The 16,859-nt window shown below is 34.1% G+C and overlaps 2 protein-coding genes across 2 annotated transcripts in view; both read right to left on the minus strand.

The window, feature by feature from the left end:
• LOC149491485 (Krueppel-like factor 6) overlaps window positions 1-16,859 on the minus strand; it is a 99,721-nt gene that overhangs the window by 57,966 nt on the left and 24,896 nt on the right. The gene's annotated exons all lie outside the window — the stretch shown is intronic.
• LOC149491486 (uncharacterized) lies at window positions 2,272-10,889 on the minus strand. Its single transcript, XM_089700336.1, has 2 exons — window positions 10,886-10,889; window positions 2,272-3,332 (listed from the first exon to the last, which is right to left on the minus strand). The coding sequence occupies exons 1-2, from the start codon at window positions 10,887-10,889 to the stop codon at window positions 2,272-2,274; spliced, it is 1,065 nt and encodes a 354-aa protein (XP_089556462.1).

Genomic DNA, 16,859 nt, shown 5'->3' on the forward strand with positions numbered 1-16,859 from the left:
AAAAGCATGAGACACGCTGTCTTTGTGTTGGAAGTTGTGATTCAACCCAGATGTGACAAGCTTCGATAAATATTATAGTAGCATCTCGCCCGCGGCTTCGTTCGCCGCTATGTGTGGACCATACAAAATACTAACCTCTATTTCACAGTTCACAACCCTACCGAGCTTTATTTCAGGCACAAATAGTTATTTATTTCCTTTAAGTGTTCATCCGTCTATATTGAAAATTAAGGACCAATTGTCTTCAGAGACCGTGACGATTTTATCATCCTATATTATATCATGAAAAATATATATTTAATTAGTTAAGTCTCAAAAATTGGGTTAATGTTATTTAAGTTGCTTTATTTATTTACATCCAAATACAAAAATGTAATTACTTACTTCTCTCTTTTTACCTAAGAGTAAGAAGAATTTACTGCAGATTTTACTACAGATAAAATTTCATAAGCAGCTTGTGTTAGGATACTTTGCTAAACCGCAGCTTGAAACTAAATAGGAGCTAATTTAAACCTATTCCCAAAGCACCTAAATCATAAATTCCTACATTAATTTTCCAAGCATTTTTTATTAACACATTGAAATTTAAATCCTTACGAGGCTCCGACAGCAGCTGTAACGTTTAACGTAAAATACCACCAAAAAAAAGCCAACCACCTTTAAAAATAATAATTAACATCAAGGTCCTTTGCTGTTAACGAACACCTACAACGTATCGCCGGTGTAACATCGGATATTTTGCCAGGCGATTTTGAGCTTTATTGAATTGGCCGTTAAATGACGTAATAGTACCCTAGTGGAATGCCGCGGCGCAGGTTTGCAAGCCGCGAATATTAATTTTCAAGTTAAATCTAATGATACAGTATAGCCTAGTGTACGAAGCGTGTAGCGATTACCGGTAACGTGAAAAAAAGTGTCAATTAAGTATGTTATAAACGCCATTGCTATTCATTAATGCGATTTTATAATGAGTTCAACAGTATGGAACGATTACTCAGCTCTGCGACACGTTTTAATACTACTAACTCCTATACACGAGGAATATTGGCCTCCCCCTAACCAGTGAAATTCCAAAACTCATATACTCTACCTAATATGTTACGTAGGTAGTATAGTATATTACCTTATAACCAATATCTCCCATTTGAAATCATCAAATCGTACAATAATAAAAATCAAAATAATCGAATCACAATAACCAAAGACTTTTAAATCACTTACAAGCACGGATTAATACACAAAAGAACAGAATTTCATAATTAATTCACCGATGGTTGATAAGCATATAACGAATACAACCACATTCTGAAATATATCTGAATTCGCCGAAATAGCTTATTATATTTTAAACACCAGATTTTCCATAAAACCACGTGGGTAATACGTTAAAACTTAAAATCATTAATTACAGACCATTATTACATTATCGTTGGTTATAGCCAAAAACAAGTTAAACCTTTATCTGACGTCATACATCTGGATTTAAAATTACAATTTTAGGATTCACGCTTATAAAGACGATTAAGAAAATGGACATTAGTGTAACAGCACGAACCAGAATAAAACGAAACGTTCTCTTATTCCTTCCATTAAATGGAACACTCCAGAAAAATGCTAATACTCTATTTTTATTCGCAGTTTATAAAATGCAAATCATTCCGAGCAAATTTGCGTTCCATCGACGCGAATTAAACGAGCCTTAGCAATTTATCAAACATGCATAATGCAATGTATCATCGAAACACGGCGTCAATAAACTTCAAAATACCTGCAAGTATTATTAAGATTACAAGCCCACAATTGCCCTTGAAGAGAATATGAAATTTGTTACTAATAAACATACGAGTTATTATCGCGTCAAGCGTAAGGCGAAGTCTAGTCACGTAAGAATACAATACCATTGATTATGGATACTTGGTTGGAATGTTTTGGCATCACATCGCTTCATTTTCAATCCATTGTTGAGTATACAATGAGTCAACGTGCGAGATAGTCTTCGAGCAACGCATTATGTCGCATATGGACGAATCGTATGCCTAATGGCTGACAAATTTATTCAAATGTGTTTTTTTAGGTATGACATTTAAAATCTACGAGTACTATATGAGCCTACAAATGATAGCTACAAGTTTGGAGGGATTGATAGCTTTTATTGGTATGAGAGTGTAAAAAAACAACGCATGTGTGAGTGCAATTAATCCGTTTGCGAATATGTAAATTTTGTTATATATTATTCACAGCTCCACGCAAAAATATTTCAAGAGATATATTCTACTGGAGAGTTATTTGCTCCCATGCATATTCTAATTCATTTTGCACATTTAGAGGCCATATTTTTATATTCACCTGCATGTTTTCTACTATAGTATCTAATGCATATTTTATATCATCTTCGCTAATGTCTTTTAGATGGAAAAATTTTAGGGACATGTCATCTAGTTTCAAGGTATTTTCGTAATTAAGTTCGTAATTATCGTCGATAATTTTGAACAGACCCTTTAACATATCAGCTACTTTCTTGTAACGAGATTGGAAGATATCCGTATCTTGTCCACTCAAAACCTCATCAAGAAAGTCTAGAATATTCCTCTGTTGTGAGGAATGTGATTTCGCTGTGGTCTTACATTTACTTCGAAATATGATATTACTTTTGATTGTATGCTTCTTCTCGGTAAGGATTTCACTTATTGCTTTGAAGAAATTTAATAAAGTCTCGTCATCTGCGTTGAGCAGAAGCCGCAGCCACTCGATAATGTACTCGCTGTACGCCGCATTATCGATACAGATCGATAAGTTTCTACAAATCGTGATTTCCATTACGTTCATAACAATTTTCATTTGTTGTCTCAACATCGTATATTTCAAAGGCTGATTGTACCAAGAGTTTGGTAAAAGAAACTTTCCTTTGATATCTGCAAGATTACTTTCGATCACGGACTGTAATAAAAAGTTGGACAGATCCATGAAATCTAATAAGAATATTGTGCTGTCGTTGTATTTGGCACCCTTGGCCATTTTGTTCAGATACTCATTCAAAATGCTTTCATATTCCAAATTAGTAGTGTTAAAACGATAGTCGAGCGTTTTCACTTCGTCTGCGTTCAATTCATAATTGCGTTTTATATTACCATGAACGTTGTTTATAAGATTCTCAGAAAGTTTCGACACAAATTGTATATAATTTTTCAGCTGTTCGCTGTGCGGGCTGTTGCCGTCTATTTCGTAGAAATCGTGTCTATGTTTGGACACAAGCTTGTCTAATCTAAATTCATGTAATTTCTTTTTTTGAATATCCAGTGTATGTTTTAAATCCCATCCGAAACACGGAGAAACTGAAATATCGGAAGGGTTATTTTAGAATTTAACGTACCGTTGGTTGACATAGGATGAGAGGGGTGATATTGAACGGATCGTTCATAAAATCTCATCGTATTACTTATCTTACACAGTTAGGTAAGGGTCTGACATTCGATATACATATAATATTGTAATATCTTAGAAGATAATCCTACTTAATTATTACGAAAAAGCTACGTATTAAAAAGTCATAAACATGATAATACTATTAATATTCTCAAAATGAACAATACCCAAAAATAAAATTAAAAACAAAACTTACGCAGCAAAAGAAACACAAACATTTCCAAACGACTTCCCTTTCTGGAAAAATTTAAATGTGAAACAAGAGCAATAAAAATCCGTATTTATTCAATTTCGATATCGCAACATTTTATTGTTTCTCATAGGTATTATAGTTCTCGCATGTGAGGATGTTAGCTCCAGAATAATTGGATCTCAGAAAGACAGACGTGCATTTCGTGCAAGCAACAGGAGCTTAGCCGGACAGGAAGTTAGAGCAGCCTGCAAAATAAATTGATAATTGGTTTATACCGATCCAGTTAGCAATCAACGACGTTAACGCGATTCAGAGAACTCCTGGGCTGGAAGTAATGTTTAATTTTGTATCTTTTGATTCACCCGTTTCCGTCGCAGCTTAGACCTTCTGTGTTCAGTAAATTAAGCAAATATTCGCTTGCGCTGATTTTTAATGTAATTACAAATTCATCTGTTTACTGTACATATTTTATTTACATAAAATACTATGTAAATTACGGACGGGACATCTAAAGGTTTATTATGCTCATAAAACATTACCAATATTTATTACATTAACATTACCGGTCTGGATGTTCATATACGACGGGTACTTTTTATTTCAAAAAGAAATGTTAACGTTTATTAGTTATCTAATTTGAAGGAGGTTTGCTTGTTTTATCCTTTACTCTGTTAGCATGGTGTATCGACCCAAAATGCATACTGCCGTTTCTCATATAACAACGATAGGTGTTCCAACCATTTTTTGTCATCATCAAAGTCTACATATGAACGCTTATCCCTCTCATAACATTAGAGAAATTTTACTAAAACCCTGCTATCGGAGCGTCGCTAAACCGCTCGCTATACAGGGTGCTCATATGGACCCTTATCTTGGTGTAAAATATTCTACACACATCAATCTCGCTGGCGAGGCAGGCGGAACGTGTGGAATACCTTTCCGCTGTGACGCCTGCGCGCTGGAGCGATATTTCCGCTCTAAATTTTGCTCCAAAATCGAACAAAAATGCTTTTATGATATCAAGTGTACCGTTTATGAACGCAATGTCGTGATGCGTGTATGCGTGTACACATCATGTACTCGTGTAAGCATGGAGCATTTTGAAACAGATCTTTATATATAAAATTGTGTTCCTTTGTCTACACCATTTTAAACTCGGGTCTATATTTTTGTACATGTGTAAAAACTGAAATTTCAAAACAAAAAAATCACTGCATTATTTAATGAAGTTACTGAAATTATTCGATAGCATTTTAAATAGGTAATGTCAAATAATTATACAAATTCAAGTCTCAATTCTATTTTGGCCCCCGTTAAATGTATGCTACCATACAACTGAGAGTCCTCCATATCCTGGTTATTCAGAAAATTCCGACACATTTTCTCTCACATTAAACTACAAAGAATATCGTCATTAACGTGTATTTAATAAAATCGCTGTTTTAATTTTTACACTTACTCGACACTTTTATGTACAGGGAGAGCATTTTGAAAAATCTGAAAAATTTCGTTAACACATAGCAGCCACCTTCAGTTGTTCGGTGGACGAACTGTGGCAAGATAGACTTTATCTTAACAAGTCGTCGTTTAGATGGCAGCTGAGGTGTACGAACCCTCGAAACCAGACTCAGGTCATCGAAATGAAATGTCAGATTTTTGCAACGTAATAGATGAAAACATTAGCTAGAATATATATGAATATCAATTTCACATTACAATAGCTCGCTCTTTAAACACTGAGCTTAATCACGTTATTTAACCAGTAAACTGTTTATAGATGGCAAAGAGGGCACTAACAGCGCGTATAAAATTATAATTAACAGTTGTAACTACGGCAGTCTATTAAAATATGAGTTCCATCATCAAGCAACTTATAATTGCAAAAGTTGCGGTTACATGAGTATCTATTAACGAACCACATGTACCTTTTATTTATTCTGGTCATATCTTGGAGATAATTTTGATTAAAATACTTTGCTCTGTCCAAAATTTCATCGAGATAAACTCTTTTGAACCCTAAAACTACATGCATAGCGTACGAATTGCGAAAAAGTACAAATCTATATGTATAAAACATTGTTGGCTCAGTTATATCATTAGGTACTCAAGAACGGCTGGTGCCATTTTTACGATCGTTGAATTGTTGGATTTGCCACCGCCCCGAACAGCAGAATAACTATTAAGTCCGTGGAAAAATCCCCCAACTAAAAATTACGAAGAAAGTTCATGACACGGTATGAAGTTCACAGAGGGTCAGTCAGTCCCCTACTATTCAAATGTACTGTGTAGATGGATGGATGTTAGTTACGCTTTTACCCAAAAAAAACGGCTGCACGGATAAAGATGAAATTTTCGATAGATAAATTATATTCTCGATTAACAAAACTATCTAATCCATTCGGATTAGATCTATGGTATTCACCAGGCGAGTGAAGTTGCGGGTTCAACTTAGTTGAATACCAATAAAACGCCGACTGCAAAATGATACCGGTCAGGTTACTAAACTCGCAAACAAATCCAATATTGACCATTCTCACCTATTGTTTTGATGCCAAATTTGGTTTCAGATAAAATCTGTTGTATACAATGAGATAAGGTCTACAATGTTACGTATGTGACGTCATAAACAGATGATAAACATTATCAGATTGTGCTATCACGAATTATAGAGTACATAACATTTGACGTAAATGAAGAAATTGCTGTCGAATTCAATTGTATTAATTTAGGTGATTAATATCTCTTGATTGATGCAAGTGCTTTGTGGAAATAGTATTTATCTACAAGATTGTTCAACTGTGACAAAAACAGTAATTTTCTCAAAACGAATAGAGAACTCCATGAAAATCTGTTTATCCGTTTCATCGTACACTTGCAATAAGCGTGTTAAAAACGTCACGTGCACCCGCTTCTACAAATGATTGCGCGCCATTTATATTTTGCGCGAAAACATAAACAGTATTATTATTAAAATTAATTATGCGACCAACATGACTTGTACAGAATACAGACCCCCGCATTTCCCTATGTTTTCAATTTTGTGCGGCTTTTCGGGTAAGGAGTACTTAATTTTGTGGCTATTTGTACATTTATTGTACATTTATTGTACATTTTCCTGTACAATTGTAAGAGGAAAACAACAAAACCGCTAGATTAAAATATCAGTCCATCAAACACGTATAATAGACGTGTAAAAGACTAATTTTTACTATTGAAACATTCAATGTTTCTCTAAATATACTACATAAAATTTTATAGAAGAGCAATCGAGAATATGCGTCATATAGTGGTTAGTACCCCAAAAACCACGTCGCATCGCATAAAAACCTACAATGTTTCATATTTCATATATTGCATCAACGTCCTGTGTAACTTGATCCCTTTTACACGTGAGCTGTCCTACAATCGAGGTTTCCGTTCCCTGGGCCTATCGCTGGACGATTGGAAAATCAAAGCGTTGCTTGCTCAAAGCTTCCGCATTTTATGAACCGCGAAGTTACCACGTGAATCTCCATTTTGTCACGTCAAAGAGCTAGTCTGAATTTGATTTACATACAATGGTGCTGCGGAAAGATTCTCACGTACACATAATCTATTTATGGACATCTTTGCGTTTGGAGATTTGACTTTAGCAGCTGGTGGTTCTATATCTAATACTACAAGACACAATTGAGCTGGCATCTATACAAAATAGTAGTCAGACGGGTCAATCAGATCTTATTCATTTATGTGTTTAGGTTTTAACGTTAGACTTATAAAGTTAGATGAAAATACGGTCACCCTTATGACAACCTGTTAATACGAGGATAGCCTACTCGTTAATTCCTCCTCTCATCTAACCTAACCTGACCTAGCCAATTATCCAATTCCTACACTAAAGAAAGCATAGTACAATTTATATTTTTGGTTTTATGGCATTCAAATGCTTTATAAATATAAATTTATAAAGAATAGAAAAAAAAAAAAAATTTTTTCTATTCTTTATAAATTTATATTTATAAAGCATTTGAATGCCATAAAACCAAAAATATAAATTCAACAAAAAAGGTCGTCTTCCATCGTTACAATATTTTATTCACTGAAAAGTGCTTCATATTGGTTGAAATTGGTTGTTAATCATCTCAATAGATGGCGCGCGGTGTGTCCCTTCAGACACATAAAACTGAAAGAATAGAATAAATTCGATTGCTCTGGCGGGTCACGAGTGGCTGAGTTGGTCAGGCATCCGCCCCGGAATGGCGCGAAGGATGCGGGTTCGAGTCCCGCCTCGTGATCGAATTTTTTCTATTCTTTATAATTTTATATTTATAAAGCATTTGAATGCCATAAAACCAAAAATATAAATTCAACAAAAAAGGTCGTCTTCCATCGTTACAATATTGTATTCACTGAAAAGTGCTTCATATTGGTTGAAATTGGTTGTTAATCATCTCAATAGATGGCGCGCGGTGTGTCCCTTCAGACACATAAAACTGAAAGAATAGAATAAATTCGATTGCTCTGGCGGGTCACGAGTGGCTGAGTTGGTCAGGCATCCGCCCCGGAATGGCGCGAAGGATGCGGGTTCGAGTCCCGCCTCGTGATCGAATTTTTTCTATTCTTTATAAATTTATATTTATAAAGCATTTGAATGCCATAAAACCAAAAATATAAATTCAACAAAAAAGGTCGTCTTCCATCGTTACAATATTGTATTCACTGAAAAGTGCTTCATATTGGTTGAAATTGGTTGTTAATCATCTCAATAGATGGCGCGCGGTGTGTCCCTTCAGACACATAAAACTGAAAGAATAGAATAAATTCGATTGCTCTGGCGGGTCACGAGTGGCTGAGTTGGTCAGGCATCCGCCCCGGAATGGCGCGAAGGATGCGGGTTCGAGTCCCGCCTCGTGATCGAATTTTTTCTATTCTTTATAAATTTATAAGCATAGTACAAGTCTTAAAAACACTTCGAAAAAGCAACTGCTCTCAAATGCTTGCTCCGTGAGTCACACTCACCACTCAGCTGTTGGGGTCACGACACCATCATGCAATTAACAAAGGTCAGGTGACATCAAAAACTCCACCGTAATTTAATCAGGCGCAATTTTGTGAGTCAATGTACTTAGCGAATCTGATTCACGGGTAAATCAGGGTAGTAATTTTACCTTTTAATAAACGGCTTTCGGCACTTTGTGAAATAATGAAGGTGATAACCATGAAGAGATTCTAAAATAACGTTTAAAAAGGAACAAATATGATAAACAATAATTGTGTCTGATATGCCACACAAAGAACAACAAAATCAAGAGATTTGTACATTAATAAAAACATGATTGAAAAGCCAGGAACAACTAAATTATGTCAAAGCTTTGTTCCGCAAATCGAGTGGTACTCCGCAATCCTGAGGTCGGTCGTCAACCAAATGACAAGAGGATGGAAATGGAAATTGGCAATTCCATCAATACTAATTGCGATATTAATGCCGAATATAACAATCGGAACCATCATGTAATAATCAATCCGTCCAATCAAACCTCCGGACACGGACATAATGGCTTGAATACTCCAACCACCTGAACATTATTAAAACGAAATACTTTTACACTTAACAACGGATGCTTTTATAACATTTTCAAGATGTGTATGATTAAAATAGCTGGTTTAATTTTGCCACAAATAAATAGCAATTTCCAAATATTATTGCCGATATGTTAAATAATTAAATCATGCCTAATATTAATTTATTTCGATAAAAGTTTAACCAGACTTAATTGTCGAATCGGAAATTCTAAGCTTCAACCATACAATTCAATAAAAAATTCAATTAAATTCTAAAACAAACGCCAGTCTAAACAGAATATTTAAATGCAACCTTTACAAAAGTAATTGGAACCTAAACTAGATAATAAAGACTGAAAGGTTATATTACGTTGCCCTATAATTAGTTTCCGATAATATCCTTTAGCTCAAGGGTACTATGCTATTTTAATGTATTTGGATTTATTACTGAAATAGTATTTTCTTACTTACTATCTCTTCACTACTATCTTAATTCAATAAGTTTGTAGAGCTGCTTGAATTTTACCACTGTATTTAATAAGAAAGTAAAAAAAAAATGAATGACTTTATTTTTTTAATCATCCATTAATCTCCCAATCGGATAAAAATAAACTTTGTAAACAACGGGACAAAAAGTAAACTATAAAAGACCTGCGGAAGCCCTACAAACCTCCTTGAACTCGTACAAAAGTGAACATTTAAGAAAGAAATAAAAAGAATATCATGATAACGGTAACTTTTGAGAAACACTATTACCAAGTTCAAAAACCTCGAAAAGCGGGACGGGAGCGGGAGTACAAGGTATTGTTGAACAGAATTTTTTTTATATAATTTGCGTGAGTATTGAAAATGTTACCATATTTGTTAAAATCATTCCGACAAATAGAGTGCAGCTAACAAATGGAAGTGTTAATGCTTTTGCCAAAATCCAAACGCGGAAAATTGATACAGAACTATGTCAAATTAAAGGTAGTCGAGGCACGTCCGACTGGAAATCATTGTGTGAATTCAAGAGCTCAATCACAACATATATCCGGAATAATTTAGGGATGGTTCCGATATACGCATTCAACTGATACTAATGAATTGATCTCTCGAATGTGAATGAAGAATTGAAAGTTTCTGTTAACAAATAGAACAGAAATAAACTATTCATCCTTCGGCCACTTGGCATTTTCAGTGCAAGCGATTCTATGGATGAAAGGGAGCTAATTAAAAGTTTTCGTACAGCAATGCAATCATTGAACAATTAATGAAAAGCAAATTCGTCTTTCAACTTTTCTATTTTAATTTTAATAAATTATATGCTCTATATCTATATTAAGTTACTTATTTGTACTTTCATTGTGAAACATCAAAGGGTTGTTGGGTGAAATATTATTTAATTATATTTGGAGTTCTACAAGGATCTGTTTTGGTTCTAATACTGACTATGAATATACCTTTTTTAATTATTATATAAAATGTATTTATCAGTTTTCTACTAATATATCAATATATTTATAAACACATAATTTCTTATGTGTTAATAAGATTAAGTTTATATTGAGGCTGGTAGAAGACGGTAAATTTTACTTCGCAAGTTTTTCCAAGGTGATTCATGCGGTCGAGTTTATTTGTGAAATTCTTTAACACATGATGTACATTATATATTATTATAATATACAAAATCTGATGATCACGATGTCCGACTTCGAAAGCGATGTCTATTTATACAACGGCACTCACCCATTTTCAAACATTTTTTCTATTTGAGAAAACACCGAGTGAAGGGGAATGAATTGAAGAGTTGGAAATAATTGGATAATTAATATAATCTGATTTGTTAGGTAGGTGAATTATATATAACTTGGATACGTTCCAAGTTCCAACGCAACTTCCAAAAAGCGTACCTATAAAATTTTGAATAAAAAAAATACCTACCTATACACGCGAAGACACCGTACAAATATTACATTACTTGGAATTTGAAATTATAAAATTTCGTACATACTACCCACCGTACGATTTTTAATTAAATGCCAGACCAGATTCTTTAATCAACAGCTTGCAAATCTCCCTCAGACTCATTCCTATCGTTAAACTTTATGAAAACAGTTTAATAGCTAAAGTTGCTCGAAGGTTGAAAATTATCAAAAAGCGAATCAAGTTCCTACGCGGGCATATTTGAGGCATGTTTGTTGATATCTATAGCTATGTAATATATGAGCAGTTTCGGCGTCACCGCGTCTACAGTACGTGGAGCGTGTGTAACCTCTATACGTAGTCCCTAGAAAATAGGAGCGGCAAGTGTGTCAGAGGTTGTGCACTTTATTAACATAATTAATAGAAGTGGGTTCCGTACGGTTCCTTGGGAGCGGGATTTAGCGCGTTCTCTTGTAATATGGAGCGGATATTTTATGAGTCAGTGTGATACGAGTTTTGATTTATAAATGGAACGTACATATCTTTTAACATTAATACTTGTCTTTCTGTAAATACTACATATACCAAAAATCTGATTTGAAATTAAGACTAGATATTATAAGCTATTTTCTTAATACTAGATATATGAATAGACGACATAGACTGCGTAAACCCAAGCTACTCTATACTACAAAATATATTTATACTGTGATACTACTAAGAAGTGAATGTAAACAAACCGAGGTAGTAATTTAAGAAAACTTTGCAAGTAAACGTCGCTATCGCCTTAGATGCAGATGGATGTGTTCCCGTCAAGGATATATGGGATGTTGATCATGCCACCTGCGTCACGAGAAATTGCGTGGAAAGAGAAGGCATTAAGATACCTTCTATATAGATATTAGAATTTGCTACCTGGATCACAAATCATGGTATTGGTTGCAAATTTAATTTAACGTCTAATAATTACTAATCAACACAACTTAACATTTGTGTCATAAAATCTGGCAGCCACGAACATTATTTTCACCGTTCTATTTTAACGTTCAAATACTTAAGACTTTCATACTAGATGTTTTATATTTTATACTATAACAAAACTCTTATGCAAGTTTAACAAGCCATCAAACCGTAAGTATCTCCTAGACTGTACACTTGACACTTTTGCCAACAACAACTCTTCGCGGGCTAAATTAAGCTTGCACTTAGAGAAAGTACGTGTTAAGAAATTACGTACTAGAATCCACCATGGTCGGAGTCCTTTGCTCCCCTCGTCTAGCGTGAATATGACTTGGAGTGTCGTTACATTAATTAGCCACACATTTGATCACCACTCTGAGGTAGGCGTGAAACTTGATCAGCCCAGTCCTTTATTGGAGGGCCTTTGAACGCGTGGTGTAGTTTGCGAAACGGATTTTTAACCTGATACAGGGGAGAATCATATTTCAACTGATAAAACCCCAAAGATTAAAATGAAGACACTCGTAACAAAAACAAACATAAATGAAGGTGAATAAACAGGAGATAAAAATGCAATCAGGAAGGACGATATTTTATCAAGTTCAGAGTACAAAAATATAAAACGGGAAAATGTTTTGTATGAACTCAACGTTGAAAGAAATACATAATCGCCGAATACATTAGTGACATACATTTGTCGAGGTGTAATGTTCCTCGCCCACGTAATGATACCGTTTAATAATAATAGGCGGTTAACGATAGCTGAAAATAAGTTGTAGTAGAACAACATAATTAATTTCAACTTGAATGAAGTTGTATGGAAATATAATTACGAACTGATATTTAATGAATAAAACTTAGACTGAATTACCAAAATTCTAAAACCAGTCCTTATTTATTAATGTTATAGAATTGTGATAGTTGTAAGCGGAGAATTGCTTCATAAATACTGAAATATATAATTACATTCGCGGTTTAAATTAAGCCAAGGGTACGCAAGCCGGAAAGAGAACGCATATAGATTTGAATAAAAACCCCTGGGATTAATTCAATGTTACATTAGAGACCTTTAATGAATACATTTATAATGTGACAGTTATTTATATTCCAAACAAATCCTATATAAATGGGTCAAATAATTAACAATGTATAGAGTGCGAATTTCCTACAGACCCCAATCCACGCTAAATCAATACAATTGTAATCCACTCGATGTTTGCGATTGATGCAATCCAACATTTTGATAACGTTGTATCAATTAACCCAACAACAATAATACAGGGAATTTTTCACCTTATCATATTAGAGATAAGTTTGTTATTAGCGTGCCGAATTGCGGTCTGCTCCCTTTTCGTATCGATCCCGAAACGTTCCCTAAACCGAGAGGGGTTCGCAAAAGAGGTCAACAATCGATTTTCCGGATTCCACTGGACTTATTTGTCGCGCTGTCATTTGCACTACTCGCTTGCGGAACCAGTCATGCTTTCTTCGCGATACGACGAGATAAAAATCTTAGATAACTTCAGTTTCAGGTTAATAAATAAAAGATAATTTCGCAGTATTATTACAATGGCGGTTATAAAACTGATTACATTGGTATGTGTGAGAAATGATACTGATAATTTGTTACGGTTGAATATTGTGAGAAACGATGTTATTGAAAATAAACATAGCAGTAAACATGTGTCATACAAGGATAATCATAACACAGTGACGAAATGAATACGAAACTAACAATTATAATTTTCCTTTTCAGTTTAATATTAAATATTGGATAATGTAGGTTCATGAAAACCATTACATAGTTGTGCATTTCAATAAATCGACGGTAATCCCTTTAAAATGTTCATTCCAATATTTAAAATTATTGACGTCATTTCAAGTATTTTAATCACAAATAAACTCAACACTCATATTGCGTTTATAACAGCATTTCACAGTGATAACTCCAGATGGATCCTCAAAATTGAAATCCCAATATTATTGCAACATGAATTCGAAATTAATCAGCAAAATTGAGTATGGAATATGTTGGAAATATGCATCGGGAGTTTCGCAGGGATATGTATTTGGGTCAACATTTTAAAATCATGTCCGGACTCCGGAACTCGACGAAGTGCAATTTTATTTATGTCATGTTTACGCACACATATATTTCTCAACTACATTCAGCACACAACTATAGAATTAATTTTAATGGAACATATTGTTCTTAATTGTCGTTCTATTGTTTTCGTCACGTAGTATTATGTTACCATCATATTTTTATGGTATTTTGCTAACACATAACAAAAGGCACGCAGAATATTAGATATAACATAATAAACATCTCGACCAAGAACTGAAGCTCAGGTTCCGTTTGTTAGAATCCGTACATCACACAAAGCGTTGAAACATGCAGCCAGTTACGCGGCAATTTAACCGAGCAATAGACTCACTGTACCAATTTATAACGCAAATTAAAAATCCCAGTTCGAGCCCGCATCTCCGAAGCTTGGATCCATTAATATGTTAATGTTCTCCCACCATTAGATATACGTATGCCTCTGTTGCTGGATCAAAGGGACCGTCAGCTATGTCATGTTACGTGGTGTAATCGGTAGGACACTTACTATTCGGATGCGTATGTACCCACTTAATTGCTTGTCCCTTTACGTTTGACAAATGTTGAGAATACCTATGATAATTATGGAGCCAGACAAAGGAGACATTACCACGCTTTAAACACAGGGATGCGGAGCCATGATCACAAGAGTCGCGTACGAAATTATATCTGAATTGCTAAACTAGAGCACATTGTGATAATGCATTACGAATGTAATAATTGATTTAAAAGGATTCTTTCGCAGATAACGAATAAAGATGATATTCAGATATTTATTGCATTCACTAAGAAAAACTTAATTACAAAACAATACCGTAAGTATTAAAAAAAATTCAAAGTGTGCCGTTAATTTGTGTGTAATGGTAATAAGATTTAAAATGATAAACCACTATTTAAAAATCACGCTCTAAAATAGACGAACAATTAAAGAGAAAATCTATTGAGCTTTAAAATAGAAGCGACAATCTGAACGAATAATATAATCAGTCTGATTTATCTGAAGCTCTTTAAACGGTAAGTTGTCTCAACTGTCCCTATTGAACAAATTACTTCGAGCGAATGACGCTAGTTTTACTTTTAATACCATCTGTACGAATGAAGGAATATTTTATTGCTATTTGCAGAAATCTCATCAATTCATAGCTGTTTGATTAAACACGATCTAGAGAAATAATGTTAAATCCACTTGGTATTGACAATGATCTTTAAAGATTCAATGCAGACACGTTTTAGTTTGCTCTGGCTAATCGCAGGATTTAAGGGGAATGTAATCTGTAACTATTTTAAATATTAGAGACGTAAAAGAATTTCTCGCTTCATTTTAAATGGACTGATTTTTATCAACATCTGTAAGGACTTGGGATTTGTAAGGACTAAATGAATATAAATGTGAAATCGTGTTTCTAGATTTGTCGACAAATTATTATGATTTCTCTGAAGGCGAAAAAGTAAATCTTCCGTGAAACATACAAGTTATGATTAAGAAAAATTTGCATTTAACCCGGTTTACACTGAATATCTTATATATAAAATTCTCGTGTCACAATGTTAGTCTGCATACTCCTCCGAAACGGGTGGACCGATTCTCATGAAATTTTCTGTGCATATCGGGTAAGTCTGAGAATCGGCCAACATCTATTTTTCATATGTACCACGGGCGAAGCCGGGGCGGGCCGCTAGTAGTACTATAATATTAAAATATGCTTAGGTACATTACGAGTTTATTTAAAAATTCATACATTTTACTTGGCTGTGATATTATATACATTACCACAGCCTTTTAGCATAATGCATTTCCTGCGCTACGGTAATGACATTGTACTTTATAAAATATTATTCAAATTTACCCTCCATAATCATTTGTTTTCAAATACTTGAAGTAGAGAACCAAATACAGTGAAGTTAAGTACATTAAGCGTTATACACCATGACTTGAGAGAAAATAATGTTGTGTTTGTAATATATTTTGCTTTCTACATTTATATAACTTGTAAGATCAACCGATTAAAGATTAATGTAATTTTTTTGAAATGCTAGTTTATAAAAGCTCTTGATCACATATTTATGAATATTGAAAACTTAAAACATTCACAAGCTTTTAATTAAGAAACAATAGAACGTGATTAACACGGCTAATATCATCGCACAAACCTCTTCAATATGCCAGCAATTACATCTACATGTACGGGCAACTAAATTCAGTATTGTGGATATGCACGTACCTGAATCAAAAGCAATTGCTAAGCCGCAAATTCACTGCCAAATTACTAAATAGCCTTTGATTAAATTATGTATCTATTAAATGTTATTACACGTTTAGAGTTGTATTAAATACATTTGAATCAAAACCACTTTTAAACAATACGATTTCGTTTCAATTGTTATTTAAATGAAACATGACTCTATTTAATTGAACTTCTACTAACCACCCCATTATCATGATAAGTTTCGACATCAACATTTCATAAAACTTTAAACCTATTTCCATTTCTATCTGATAAAGTATGTTAAGTCTCAGCTCAATTGAGCACCGCAAAGTGGGTCAAATTTAACTTGCTAGATTTGATTATCCACAAACATTCACCGGGACAGATGGAACTACGCTTGAAAATACTTTAAATAAACCTGGCACATCAAAGGAGACTTTATGCCTAAATTCAAAAGACTCAAACTGAAACATCCGCTCTTTAGTGCTTTCATATTTTTTTTTTTCAAAAAAGATGAATAAAACCC

This window comes from Colias philodice, chromosome 1 (genome assembly GCF_061535455.1).
Source record: "Colias philodice isolate Cphi_HAF_F1 chromosome 1, ilColPhil1 Martin Lab GWU primary, whole genome shotgun sequence".
NCBI lineage: Eukaryota > Metazoa > Arthropoda > Insecta > Lepidoptera > Pieridae > Colias > Colias philodice.